At 33.7% G+C, this 13,647-nt stretch overlaps 1 protein-coding gene across 4 annotated transcripts in view; it reads right to left on the reverse strand.

Annotated features, from left to right (window-relative positions):
* Positions 1 to 13,647, reverse strand: part of LOC142330750 (putative sodium/potassium/calcium exchanger CG1090) — a 111,487-nt gene that overhangs the window by 43,684 nt on the left and 54,156 nt on the right. For all 4 annotated transcript variants that reach the window (XM_075376204.1, XM_075376212.1, XM_075376219.1 and 1 more), the window contains exons 2-3: positions 3,377 to 3,505; positions 493 to 721 (exon numbers count right to left, since the gene is read on the reverse strand). In XM_075376204.1, the coding sequence (XP_075232319.1) occupies positions 493 to 721; positions 3,377 to 3,505 (358 nt within the window). The remainder of the gene's footprint in view (positions 1 to 492; positions 722 to 3,376; positions 3,506 to 13,647) is intronic.

Below are 13,647 nucleotides of genomic sequence, written 5' to 3' on the forward strand. Positions count from 1 at the left end.
GGTATGCATAGTATTGGGATAATCTGCCATGGGAAGTCCTTAATATCCTCCCCATTTTCAGAAGTGTCACTTATGTCGTTGATAACATTACTGATATTGTCAGCAATGTTATCTCTTATAAGCTTGTGCCGTGAAAAGTTTCTAGGATTTTTGCTGGAACATATCAAAAATCCTCTTTTTCTGTTTGTTTGAAGACTCAAATTTAACATATCATTGTCTTTAGTTGAATCAGCTGACAGCTGATCCATAACAGCTCACAAAAAGAGAGCAATTATAGGTTAGCTAAGTTAACATAAACCTACCATTGAAGTATTTCAATATTTGAAGCATTTGTTTTTCAGTAAGTGTTCTGCTTCCAACTAGGAAAGTAAGTCAAATGAGCAGTGATCTAACTCTCTTAAATTAGAGAAAATTCCACCTTGCCATATCAATTATTTTATAAAAATTGAAAAATTTATATTTGAAAAATAAAAATATTATAAAAACACTTACCTTCACATATTCTGTCCAAAGATGTTACAAAGTACTCATCACAGACAATAGCTAGGCCAATAAATGAATAAATGCATATTAATATGTGAAAGATCAATCCGCCATGCTTTCTCCAGTATGGACCCATAGATGGTTTTGGGAATTGTTCAATTGCAGGAGGAGTACAGTTTGATCTTCTTTGCCGATAAAAAACTATTGAGGAAGCTGTAGTCGTAGCAGGTATTCCAGCCTGGCAAAGTAAAACAAAATATTTTTTAAACTTGATGCCATCATATCTTCTTAGATAATGATGTAATAACTCCAACCAATTGTAATGATTTTCAGCTTCTATTTTATCACATACTAGCATACATTTACATTCATTCTTTGGACATGTAATCTAATGGTGTGAGAAATGAACATACTTAAATGTATGAATAATTTTTTTTTTCTAAATATACTAACTTTTACTATCATTCTACTAAAATATTAATAATAACAGCTAGCATCAATAAATTACAGAATTATCAAATATATTCCTAAGAAGATTATTCTTTGTAAAGAAATCAAATCTTGAGCCCAATCTAATAAATACTGGAACCAATGCAGTGAACGCAGTCAGATACTTTTTACTATTAGCAATTAATTGCCCTGACTAATCTTCTTTAGTAAATATACAACTTCCTTTAATATAAAAAAAACATTATTTTAACAATAATGAAGTGATTTTGAATGTACTATTAACAGTTAAAAAGTATTATCAGTAACTCATTTTTATGAAAAATGCTAATAAATGTATAATAGCCATTAAGAGTAAAAATTTACTACCAGAATAAAACAACCCAAAAGCAATTGCCATTACAGCAATTACAATTTTTTTTTTTTTTGGTTTTTTTTTTTTTTTTTAATTACACAATTTTCCAGTTAGAAAAAATATTATAATGCAGTGAGTTATTTCTATAACATTGAAAAAAAAACAAATTTTATCTGGACTGTTTGAACATTTACAATACATGCAATACATATATACACAGTTTTTATTATTTTTACAAAATTACTTTCTCATCATCAGACAGAAAGCTTTCAGACAAATGTTTTAATGAATGGACATAGCAGGTTTTTGTTTTGGTAGATCTCAAAACACATCCAACTTCTGAAGTTTATATTTTTATAAATTCAATTTTTTTTTATTAATTCCTTCTAATTCTTAAACAAACATGTGTAATATTAGACTCCTTTTCTGCAACAAGCAGATTATAGGCACAAGCTCTGCTTGCTTGTGTCTGGTGTTTTCAATCTATATCTTACTTTGTCCATGCTTTGCAGTTTTACTCTCTAGATAGCAAAGTTCTATAACTTCTGGTATATTATGTTCCTGTACCTTAATATTTAATTTTTCATTATTCTTCTTTCTGTCATACTTCATTACCTTTATTGTAGTATTATTTTCATTCAATCTGCAATTTTCGCCTAGCAATAAATCAAACCATTCTGTATTTCTTTTGATTAATTTTTAGTTTCTACCAAAAGATAATTTCACTGGTAAATCATAGAAATGTTATTATTTTTTTACTTTGTAGTTATTCAGCCTGAAATTTGTCTAGCAATTTCTGAACTGCTTCTTCTACATATCATAGAAGAAATAAAAAATTTAAAGTAAAAGGCTATATTCTTGTTTCACTCCTTTCTACATCAGAGCTTGATTTTCTTCAGCTTCTAGTCTTATTGCTAACTGATTTTTGGAGAGATTATATATTCTTTATGTCTTATTTTTTTTCAGTTTAATTTTAAGTAAAATAATAAACACTTTATTTCATTTCACATTATCAGATGCTCTCTCCAGATTCACAAATTGCATGTAAGTGGCTGTATTATCCGTCCCAAGATACAATCTATCCCATCTGGTCTCACCAACTGCATTTCAATAATTTCATTGTTTAACTATTACGGGTTGTTAATCAAAATAATATTTCTGTTTTTGCCTAGATACTCTCTGAGCCTGCTTTACACTATTTGAACTGTCTGTTCAAATAGTGTAAAGCAACAAATTATTGACCTTTTTGTCGAGAAAAAATTCTTGAAATATATTGCCTCTACTCAGTAGAGGAAGTACCTAAGGATCATAAAACTAAACAAATATGAGGAAATGGATAAGATAAGGAATCAGAAGTGTTTTTTTTTTTTATGGCCATTCAGCTCTCTCAAAGTTAGTTTTTGAAAATAACCATTGTGAACACACATTAGATTAAACAAATAATCTAAAAGGTTTTAGTGGTTTGTTCAAATACAGATTTTACAGTCCTCTTTCAACTGAAGAACTCTTTTGATCAGAGGACTCAAACATTACGTTTTCATTTAAAGAAAGATGTGAAATGAAATGAAAAGAATGAATGAAATATATTCATGTATGAGATATATTCAAAGCTCATGACTGAACTTTATTTTATTAAGGAAGAAAAAGTTAGTTCTAACATTTGTGATTATTTTATTCCTATTTATCATAATTTTAAAGACTAAAGCAAAAAAAAATTACACTATGAAACTTCATTGCTTTGCAATAGCTCTCCAGAAGTCAAACTTAATGAGATATACCATCACACAAATAACAGTTGTAACTCATGTTTTATTATCTTAAATATTCTGTCAATTGTTGATTATTGTAGACCCTTATAGAAATTACATTATTGTAGAATTAGTTAAGATTTGCTAACAAGTAGTCATTTCCCCTGTAATTTATTTGCCAGTAAAAACATTTGAGCAATGTTTAATTTATATAATAATATTTAATGGTTAATTTATCACATCAATATTATATTAACAACAGGAAGATTTTTTTTTTTGTAGAGTAACATTGTACATAAATTAAAATAATTGATACGTTGTTAGAAAGAAAATTGCAACTTACAGATTTTGAGAGTTTTGACTCCGCTGTGTTCTCTTGGAATGAGGCACTGACAAGTGCATAAATGAGGATACAGACTCCCCATGTTATCTGTCTTATCAACAACTTTCTTACAGGACTGGATCCTGCCATCTGAAAAAGTAAAACGTTCAATAGTATCTATAGTTGTATAGTTCTATAGTTGTATAGTATAGCAGTCATGTTTATGGTCCACCTATAATCAAATCAATTATTGCTTTCAGTTAAATAATAACCCCCACCCAGATTTTTTTTATTTATTGATGTCAAGAGTTCTGTACTCCAAAAATGTTAAAATTTGTTACAAAAAAAAATGTTATATTAATATACGTGAGTGGGTGTATGTTTGTAGGCTGACAACTAATTGTTAACTTCAAAATCAGTTTCAGATCCTACCAGATCACTATGATCCAAAAAAAAACATTCTTCATTGGTGGCCGCCAGCCACCAATGAAGAATGGTGCAGGTTTAACTGCTCCAGGCGCAAGCGGTCGACATGGTGACGACCTTTCTCAAAAACCTCTTTCAATTCAGGCATCGCCATACGTAATATTATTCACGATCTTGGCCCAAGCTATCTCATGAGACCTACATTGCTTGCCCTTGACACGGTGTCCGGCATCAAACCCTTTCACAAAGGCACAGGGAGCGCACTACGCAGGTGCAGTCTTATTAGGGCAGTTAGCTGCCCTGAACCAGCAAGGGCGCAATGACCTCACATTTCCGACTGTGCTTTACAGCGGAGAGAGGTTTTACAAAAATGTTGACATTTGAAGCTTCGGGGTCCTTCTATATTGTTGACAAACCGGCAAGAGGTCCACGCAAGGAACAGCCGACCACCGACCACGAAGACCTACCAGAGCTTTGGCAAGGCTCAATTATCCAGTGGCTCTTTGCGGCCTCTTTCCGCCCCAACTGCCGGACCACCCTGGTCCCCTTGAGAAAGTCCTCGACAGCCATATCCAACACAGGATTTTGGCTGTGAAGATTTCGGGCTGCTCTACCGGGACTCCTTCTTTGAGGAGAATGCTACCAGTAGGTAGCGTAGTATAAGATTTCATAGATAGCGGTTCAGTGGTATATATCGAGAATTATGATAGCGCGCCCACATTTTCGGCCAACAATGGGGAGCAAACGCATCCGGATCTTGTCCTTAGTCATCCAAGTTTAGAAGAAAAATTAAGCCTTAAGTTGCACCAGGCTCCTGGATCTATTGGGCATACCACTTACCTCTTACTTGATACTTAAACAAGGAATTGTATAAAAAGTTAAGAGAGGTAACGTTCCCTAGATGGAATTTTAAAAAAGCTAAATGGGAGGAATACACCCGACTGATCTGATGTGGACATAAATTAGAAACTAATCAAAGGTAGTATAAACCACATATATAAGGAAATAAAAGACCATATTATCAAATGCGCAGCGAAATTAATACCGAGATATGAAATCAAAAGTTATACCTCTTTCTGGATAGTGAACTTGAAAAACTTAAGGTGGAAAGAAATGCAGCTCGGAGGACAGCTCAAATAAGCGGCCCCCATAAGGACTGTGTAGCCCTGAGACAAAAGAACGGCGTCCTTAAAAGAGAGGTTGAGGTTATAATGGGTAACCTCAAAGAAAGAAACTTATGGACGATTCCTTGCAAACATGGAGTTTAGAAAAAGTGGAGCTGGAGCGTACAAATTCATATCCAGGATTAACAACAGCCATGTCGAGGCCAACGAACCTATGATAGACAAGCTCATATTACAAGATAAATCATGCAAGATATTTGTTCAAACTAGCAATATTAAACCCAAACAAAAGAAACGCCGCGTACCCTGGAATAAGAAAGCTACTGATCAGATAAATGAGCTATTCTCTAAGGGGGAGTTAACACTGGTACTAGAGAAAAAGTAAAATAAAAGTCTGTCTTTACTACGATTTGAACGTTAGAACCCTCGACTTCGAAATTAGCTGACGTGCAATGACGAATTCCATCAATAGACCAACCCGGTGGGTTATATAGATATAATGCAGTGCTTTTATTTTTTAAGCCTGACGTGCTACTTGTAACGAATAAGTTGTTAATAATTTTATTGATTGCTGTAAATTAAAATAACGCGTAGAGATAATATATGAAATTACTTAAATTAAATGACGCAAATTAAATATTATCTTTTAGATAATTATCTCATTTCAAAATAGTCTTTGTGTATAAAAATACGAGTACATGTTTTAGTTAGAAATAAATAATAATGCTTTCGTTTCGTCATGCGATCCTCGGTTAAGTATACACAGATAATAAATTGAAATTATAAAACTCAAATAAAAATGGGAATGAAGTTAATTGCCCTTCGTAAAAGTCTGATTGTGAAAACTCTAAAATAAATGAAGATAATAAAAAAAAAGGAAAATAAAACGCTTAAGTTATTTATTCTTAAAGTGCCGAATAAAAATTCCTCTGCGGTGTTAAATATTTTACGGTGTCACTTGCAGTGTCAGCTATTAAAAGAATTCCATCACAACTCACCATCCCTTGTATATGAATCTAAGCTATTTGTGAAATCTTTTCACGATTGCTGGTGAACATAAATCGACACTAAATCTAATTCTTCAAAACAATTTTTTTTAGCATTTAATAAATTAAAAAGAGATTAAACGAGTTAATACTTAGATTATTAGAAACTAGAGTTCCCCTGTGCTCTATTTGCTCGCTAAACCCACCGGCAGAATTCGGAACCCCTCTTTTCATTGCCGATTACATTTCCTCCTTTCCTCACCAGTGAAGCAAAATGATCTAAAGCAAGATCACTCAATAAAAAATGTGAATGATATCTGCATTTTTCTCAGAAAATAATTTCATACTGGTTCTAGAAATGAAAAAAGACCTTTTAATTCAAGATAAAAAAGCAAAATCTGAATATTATATTGAAATTACTTTTATTACGATTTATTTTGTAATTTATAATTACAGTTTACTTTTATTATGAAAGAATAATGAAATGCAAAATTTGTAATTGTGGATTTTATAAATTATAAATATTATTTTTAAATAATATTTTATATCCAATCAAAAATTCTCAAAATGGTGACCTGTTAGCCAGGGTCTGTACTTAACGGTACACAACAAAATGGTTTACGAATACCGTACGATATTGGTACAATCAAACAAACTTACTACGAAAGAATTCTTGCCAAACACAGGTCGCTGTTAAAAAAATTTCGTTAAACATTTTATTTAATATAAATCACAAAAATTGTAACATAATACCAAGGATCAGACATTTTAAAGTGAAATTTAAAGAATTTAAATTAAATTAAAGCATTAATAGCATTTAAATTTATCATCGTAGTAAGAATGTTACAACCGAAAAATTATTGATAACATTTTCATTTTCCTAAACCTTTTCGAACATAAAAGATAAAGAAAACGCTTACCAAAATCAGAACTCATTTCTCCACTTTTGTGTTGAATTTACTACATAGAAGGCCGTTTCATATCTCTTCCCTGAATGAAATTCTATTGTTGGAAATCAAACACTGCATAAAAATATAAATTAAACAAAACTGATAGTCTTTGAGAATAAAGTTCTAAGGAAAGTTTTTGAGGTGATACAAGAAAATGGCAAATAAAGGAAAAGAAAAAATAAGTTAATTGATGAATTTTTCAAGGAAGCGGATGATTTAGCAACAATGAAGAGTAAAAGATTAAGCCACTGGGTCATGTTCTAGCAGAGAAAAAGAGCGATGAAAAGAATGTACGAGAAAAAACCAGAGAGAAGAACGACTGTTAAGAAGACCGATCTGATGTCAGCGGAAGAAGTAAAGAAGGTTTTTGAAATACCGGTAGCCAATAAATAAAGCAAAGTTTCATATATCTGTTAAAAAGTTTTTCTTAATAAAATTAAATGTTACTATAAGCGACTATTAATGTAACATTGACTTACTGTACAATCGATCTTAGTATCGACAGCATGAATTTCAACGACATGAAACTGTTGTACAAATTAAAATAACAGGATTCTTAACCAGAAAGGAATTTTACATAACAATACAGTAACAAAAAATAAAATAAAACTCGTTTATTACTTTAATTAATTACGATACTAGGTTTGCTTCACGATATTCATAGTTGAAGCCAAGTTAAAAAAGTAGTACAATACGATTGAAATTAAACAAACACATACATACTTTACGTTTTAACTTAACCGAAGATCGTGGTTTAAATGGTACATGGCAAGTGTTACAGTTATAGTCAGTCAAGATCTTCAAACTTGTGAGTTACCGTTAATCATGAGCAGGTTTTGTGAAATAAGTAGAATCTATGTCAAAATATTATCATAATCTGACTTAATATCCGAACTGAACGGTTGTAAGCGGCTTGATATGGAAAAAACCATACCTAAAATTTATATAGTCGTTCTAATCAATCACATCACAATTAAACAAAGAAGTTACAAACAAATATAATATTATTAACATGATCTCATTCCAGATTATTACAGAAAGCGAGAACAAAATTGGTTTCCCATTGTCGTTTTCACTATGTTAAACACACTGTTGCACTCCAGCTAGCTACGCAAATCGATATCCAGCTAATATTCAGTACCAACTTATAAATAATTAGTAAAATATAATGTTAAAATGCACCCTACGCTGTTAAAAATTCTATATTAGAAAGTTTAATACTTCAATTTATTAAATCAAAAGTTTTGTAATGCTCTGCACTAATTGTGAATTGCTAGTAACGATTCTCAAAAGTGCTTGTAATGTTTTTTTTTTTTTTTTTTTTTTTTGCAGCTGTTGTTTTGATAATAGTTCTGATATTATGAAAGAAAAAAAAATTAATCTGAATGTTAAACAGAAACGTTCACACAGAAAACTTACATTTGTAAAATCAAACGGAAGTACTATCCTTTAATTTACTGCTATAGATAAAACCAAAAACAAAAAAAGCAGGGAAAAAAGTGTATATAAAAATTTATAAGAAATCTCTTTTTATATCAATAATGATAAAATATTCTTAGCTAATCAATATTATAAAAAATAAGTAAATTTTATTGAAAGTTTATAAAAAGTAGAAAACTACATACATTAAAAATAAATTTATATAAATTTTACTTCAATGTTTGCAGGGCGGTGCTGTGACCTTGCTCCCGCTTCAGTTTTGTGAAGGTTCAGTTTCCGGTATGAAGGTTCTTCAAATGTGACTAAAGGCCAGGTTGGACCTCTTCTTTAATGGCTTCTCGATACCGTCTTCCGATCACCATCATACTGTTCGATTTTAATTAACCTTTCATCCTAGTCTAGTTATTCAACGATGTAAGAACCTAGTTGTACTCGGTATGTACAAGCTTACGGGTACCCCAATTAAACAAAGCTGACCGGATTCTTAAAAAATTTCATATGAACAGACCCAGTCAATCTCCTAAATACGATTAATACTTCTAAATAAAACGTTTTTGTAGTAAAAAAAAAACCTTCTCACTATATAAGTATTTATTTATATATACTGAGATATGTATATAAAATATATGAGATATGTATTGAATATTTTATTAAAATATGATAGATTATTTTGTAAATAATAATGTTTGCGTATGACTTTTGCATATTTCATGTTTTCCGTTAAAAAACAAGACGTTCTTTGTATAATGTCTTCCAGATGAGAAGCTTAAATAAAGTATATGTAACTTTACTAACAAGTATCTTATTTAACGGAAGTGCTTTACTCGGGAAATATCCAGCTGAAGTTTTAAAACAAATTATTACAGTGTATTGTTTTTCTAAATTGCGCAACTGTTCTTCGGTACCAAATTCCTGTAAAGTTAAAAGGTTAGATTGATTTTAATTAGATCGGTATTAAAATAATTTTATAAAATTAAATTTCTTGCATCCGAACGTCAGATACATTAATGATTTTATTAGGAAGTGTATCCTTTAACAAACAATTTAGATAGTACAAGTTCTCAAATTTTGATGAATTGGACAGGTAATTGTATCTAAATTCCATAGAACACCGTTTAAATTCTTCAAAACGTTTCAAATTGTTAAATTAACATGAAATTTAACTATAATTTTATTTTAGTTATACGATGATAAAACTTCATTAAATAAAATATTGAATATTATGTTTATCCCTTTATTGGCTCTTAAATCAAAACCAAATAAAATATAAATTCTTCTTTTTTTAAGTAAATGTACCCGCAACCTAAAAAGATTTCTTTCAGCTCTCAATTGTTTGGGTTTTATAAATATTTTCTTGGAAACTATTGGAGATACAGTTTTTACCAATTTATTTCGATTTTTCATTTAACATTGCATATAAAATCATTAATTTTGCTCTACAAGTTGTGTTCATATAATTTAGAATTATTTACCTTTAGAGCAGAAATCTGGACGAAACCTTTCGTTTGTTGTAACTCAAAACAAGCATTTCCCGAAAATTTTTGATTGACCTTTTTTATTATTCTGATTATAAATAAAAGGTAGAACTATTTTATAATGTGTTATCTATAATAACAACTTAAGATTGCACGCACCTACGCGTTTATAATAATAATTCTGGAATAATAATAATAATAATTACTGCTAGAAAGACTAGGCTTATGACCACACCGTCATAAGTAAGGGTACATGACGGGTCGAAAGAGTGATGTTTTTAGCGTTTTCAGATGTCTCTTTATCATTATGCACAACATCGCTTGGTGGTTTTATCATCACGGGTTTTGCTGCTACATTCCTTTGAGTAGATTCCGTCCTGGTGTCAACGATGTTCGTCTGGGAATGAGTCTTTTCGTGTTTACTGCTTCCTTTCGTTGATTTGATTCAATCTTGGTGTCAATGGTTTTCTCAATCATAGTCGCAAGACTTGGTGCAAGCGTACTAAGCAACTGATCCACATTAACTTTGGATGACGAAGGGGCAGCAGCTGCTTCTGCATAGGTCGTTGTCGGTCGAGGGGTTCTATTGTTAACAATTTTCCTCGCTTCAGAGTAATTTATCTTTTGCAGCGTTTTAACTTCCTGAATGGTATACCGGGCAGTTTCTTGATCAGCAGTTGTGGTTTTCCTTGCAGTTAATGCAAATTGGAAGATCTTTACACGGATCGCCTTCATTAGTTTCCAGTCCGCACACGCATATTTCTTGCCTTTCACATATGACCGCAGTATGTCTGAAACACTGGCACTTTAAACATCGAATAGGTTGTGGGATAAAAGCGCGTACATCCTACCGATGTATGCCAGCTAGTACTTTTTCAGGCAGATTAGGTTATTAAAAGTCAACACCTGTGACGCTGAAGGAAGAACCTCACCATTTCTCCTCATGGTTAACTTGCAACATTGAATGACTCATTGACTCGACATTTCCTCCACCATTATTTCTTCAGTACAATTAACAAGAACACGGCTAAAAACGACTCCATTCGACGAGTTGCGCGTACTCTGTGGTTGAACAAACACAGAGAACTCACTAAATCGCTTTAAAGCTTGAACCTTTACGCTTTGGTTATCGTTTACAGTTTCGATGTACAAACCATTAAAAGTCTTGCGAATCTCCTTGACAAGACCACCAGCTCAATTTGTGATTTCTCGAGCGATTAACAATGGATTGACTTTCTGGAAGTTTCCACTCTCCTTCGTGATAACCAAATGCGTCCAAACCAAATGGTTTGGGCGCATTGTTGCCAAACAAAGCTTTCCTCAAATCTTTCCTAATCCTTTCACTGTAATATTCTGTCAGACTCTTTTCTGCATTTCCTCTTCACTTCTGGCAAATCGGCTGTTTCTAAACGAGGGTGTTTACGTGCATCCTCTGCCACGTTGATTTGTTCATGTTGTTGTATTACGTTTGATCCCTTTAGTAGCAAGGCTAGTCGCCGGAGTACAACCCCACTCCAGGGCTACTAACCTTGGAGGTCCGATCCGGTACTCCGGTGGAACCGACATATATCCTGGAAGAGAGCGGATGGGCAATCTCTGCACTGACTCCAGGCCCTACTCATCGACGTTTTCAGGGTTCCCATGTAGCGACATACATGGGCACCTTTGCTGCATGCTTGCCATCGCAGGGAGCATGTGGACTCTGAAAGGGTCTCTATTACACCTGATTAACATCGACGCTAGCCGTCACATCGCTAGTTCTAAATGTGGTATAAGTCTACTTCCGAATCATTTTCAATGTGCAAGATCTGCAAGTGGCTGAAAGAATCCAATCCAAACTAGTGATCTGAAGGTTGAAGACCGGTCAAAAAAGATCACATTTCCGAGGAAAAAGCTCGGAGTCCCGTTAGTCAGCAAATATGAATTGTACGTATGTACAGCTGTTGCCTTCCTAGACGTGGAATGTAGCTGTTGTGTTCCGGACCTGGGGATTATGTACCTTAGGGCATTTTTTTTCTTTATTATACGGGCATCGACTTTTAAGGTCACTAGCCCTCGTCAGATTCTTTAAAAGGGGTTTAAATCAATACATCAGGTTCGTTATATGTAACAGTGCAAAGAGCCCTTAAATTTTATTTAAAAATACCAAAATTGACAACACAGAAGATTTAAACACTCATATATTCGTACATTAAAAATACTGAGAACACTTACAGGGTGTAAAGATTCCTGATATTAAAATGAAACAATAAATAAAGCACAAAAAACAAAATGAAAACGAATGTCTTGACAATTTAACAACGTTATTAAAAAAATTACATATCTACCGAATGTTTTTTTTTTTTTAAGCACCCCCGAGGGTACCGGAACGCCGTTAAGCATTGCAACAGTCGCCCCAGGATGCCTTGGCAGTTGACTGCTCCCCTATAAATTGTCTCGTAGGACTTAACCCATCGAGATACCACCCACCCCCCCACCACGTCTCATATAAGGGAGCAATTCGATCACCTGTTCAAGACGGCCAAAGAACCCCTCGGCAGTGAGGCTGCTCTTCCCGGTTCTGACCTACCTGGGTCCAGGCATGCCATGCGCATACCCTTTGCCCCGCGCCCACCGCCCACCCTTGATGGTTCCCCATGCCATCATCGAATACGCTTGATTCCCCCATTCTTGCATGCTGGCGAGCCCGGGCATCCTAGGCAAGAGGGCTACCTCCCGGCCCTATACGTATCACGCTTCGAGACTCCCTTCTTTTTATCCATAGATGTAAACTACTTCACTTAGAGATTCCTTAACAAAACTTGAATTTGCTGATAAACTTGTTAATAGTCCACTGGCGTGCAGATACGCAATTACCTTTTCTTCATTTCCATTTTCCATATCAGCAGCAATATTATTTCTTAGACAGAACCTCTTTCTGAGGTCCTCATATACAGTACACTCTTCCATTAGATGCTTTATAACAAACACCTTACATTGGCATTTCTTCGCCGGTTAACAAATATGGATTTGTTATTCGTGTGTGACCGAATCTAAGTCTGGTCACGCCACTTGTTCTCGCCGAGTCAGCTTCAAGTCGCTTTTCCTAAGGAGAAGTTTTGACTGCGTTTAGTTTCGTACTTAACCTTCTCCATTCATTACCACCTGTTTCTTATTGTATTAGTTAGACATTTTTTAACATCAGCCACTCGTACAAGAATTATATCCAAGTTATCACAGACTCTTGCCATTCTGGAAGCTTCGTCGCGCTTTCATTTCCTGCAATACCAGCATGCCCTGGAGTCCATACAAATACACATCGCTGTCCTCGTCGATTTAAAACGTATAAAATGGAAAGGAGTTTTGGTAAAGGACGTCCTTAATGTTCTTATTCCGAATTGCAATAAGTGCAAAAAACGAGTTGGAACATATAAGCACTCTCTCTTCGCAGAAGTAAAGAGCTTGCTGTGTAGCAATAAGTTCTGCCGTATAAACACTTGCCATATCTGGCATTTTCCATGAATGGGCTTCTGCACTTACGTATATGGAGCATCCAATATCGTGTTCGGTTTTAGAAACGTCTGTATAAATTTTAATGTATTCGTCGTAACTACTGACGGTTGATAAAAATTGCTCTTGGATGATTACTGTTGGCTTCTCTTTTATTTGTCCGTGGGAGATATCCAATTTTGTATCTGCCGCTGGTAAGAGCCATGGTGGTATTTCTCTTGTAGAAATTGTTAACGTCTCTTGTAACGAAATTTCACATTTTCTTGTTAATTCGTGTTACCGTATCCCGGCTGATAGGGAATAGGTAGCACGGTGTTCGTATAATGCAGCCAAAGGATGATTGTTAAAAGTTTTATTATTTAAATGGGTAGGAAAGTCCCATACATTTGCTGTATATCATTG

Source organism: Lycorma delicatula, chromosome 1 (assembly GCF_047948215.1).
Source record: "Lycorma delicatula isolate Av1 chromosome 1, ASM4794821v1, whole genome shotgun sequence".
In the NCBI taxonomy this organism is placed as follows: Eukaryota; Metazoa; Arthropoda; class Insecta; order Hemiptera; family Fulgoridae; genus Lycorma; species Lycorma delicatula.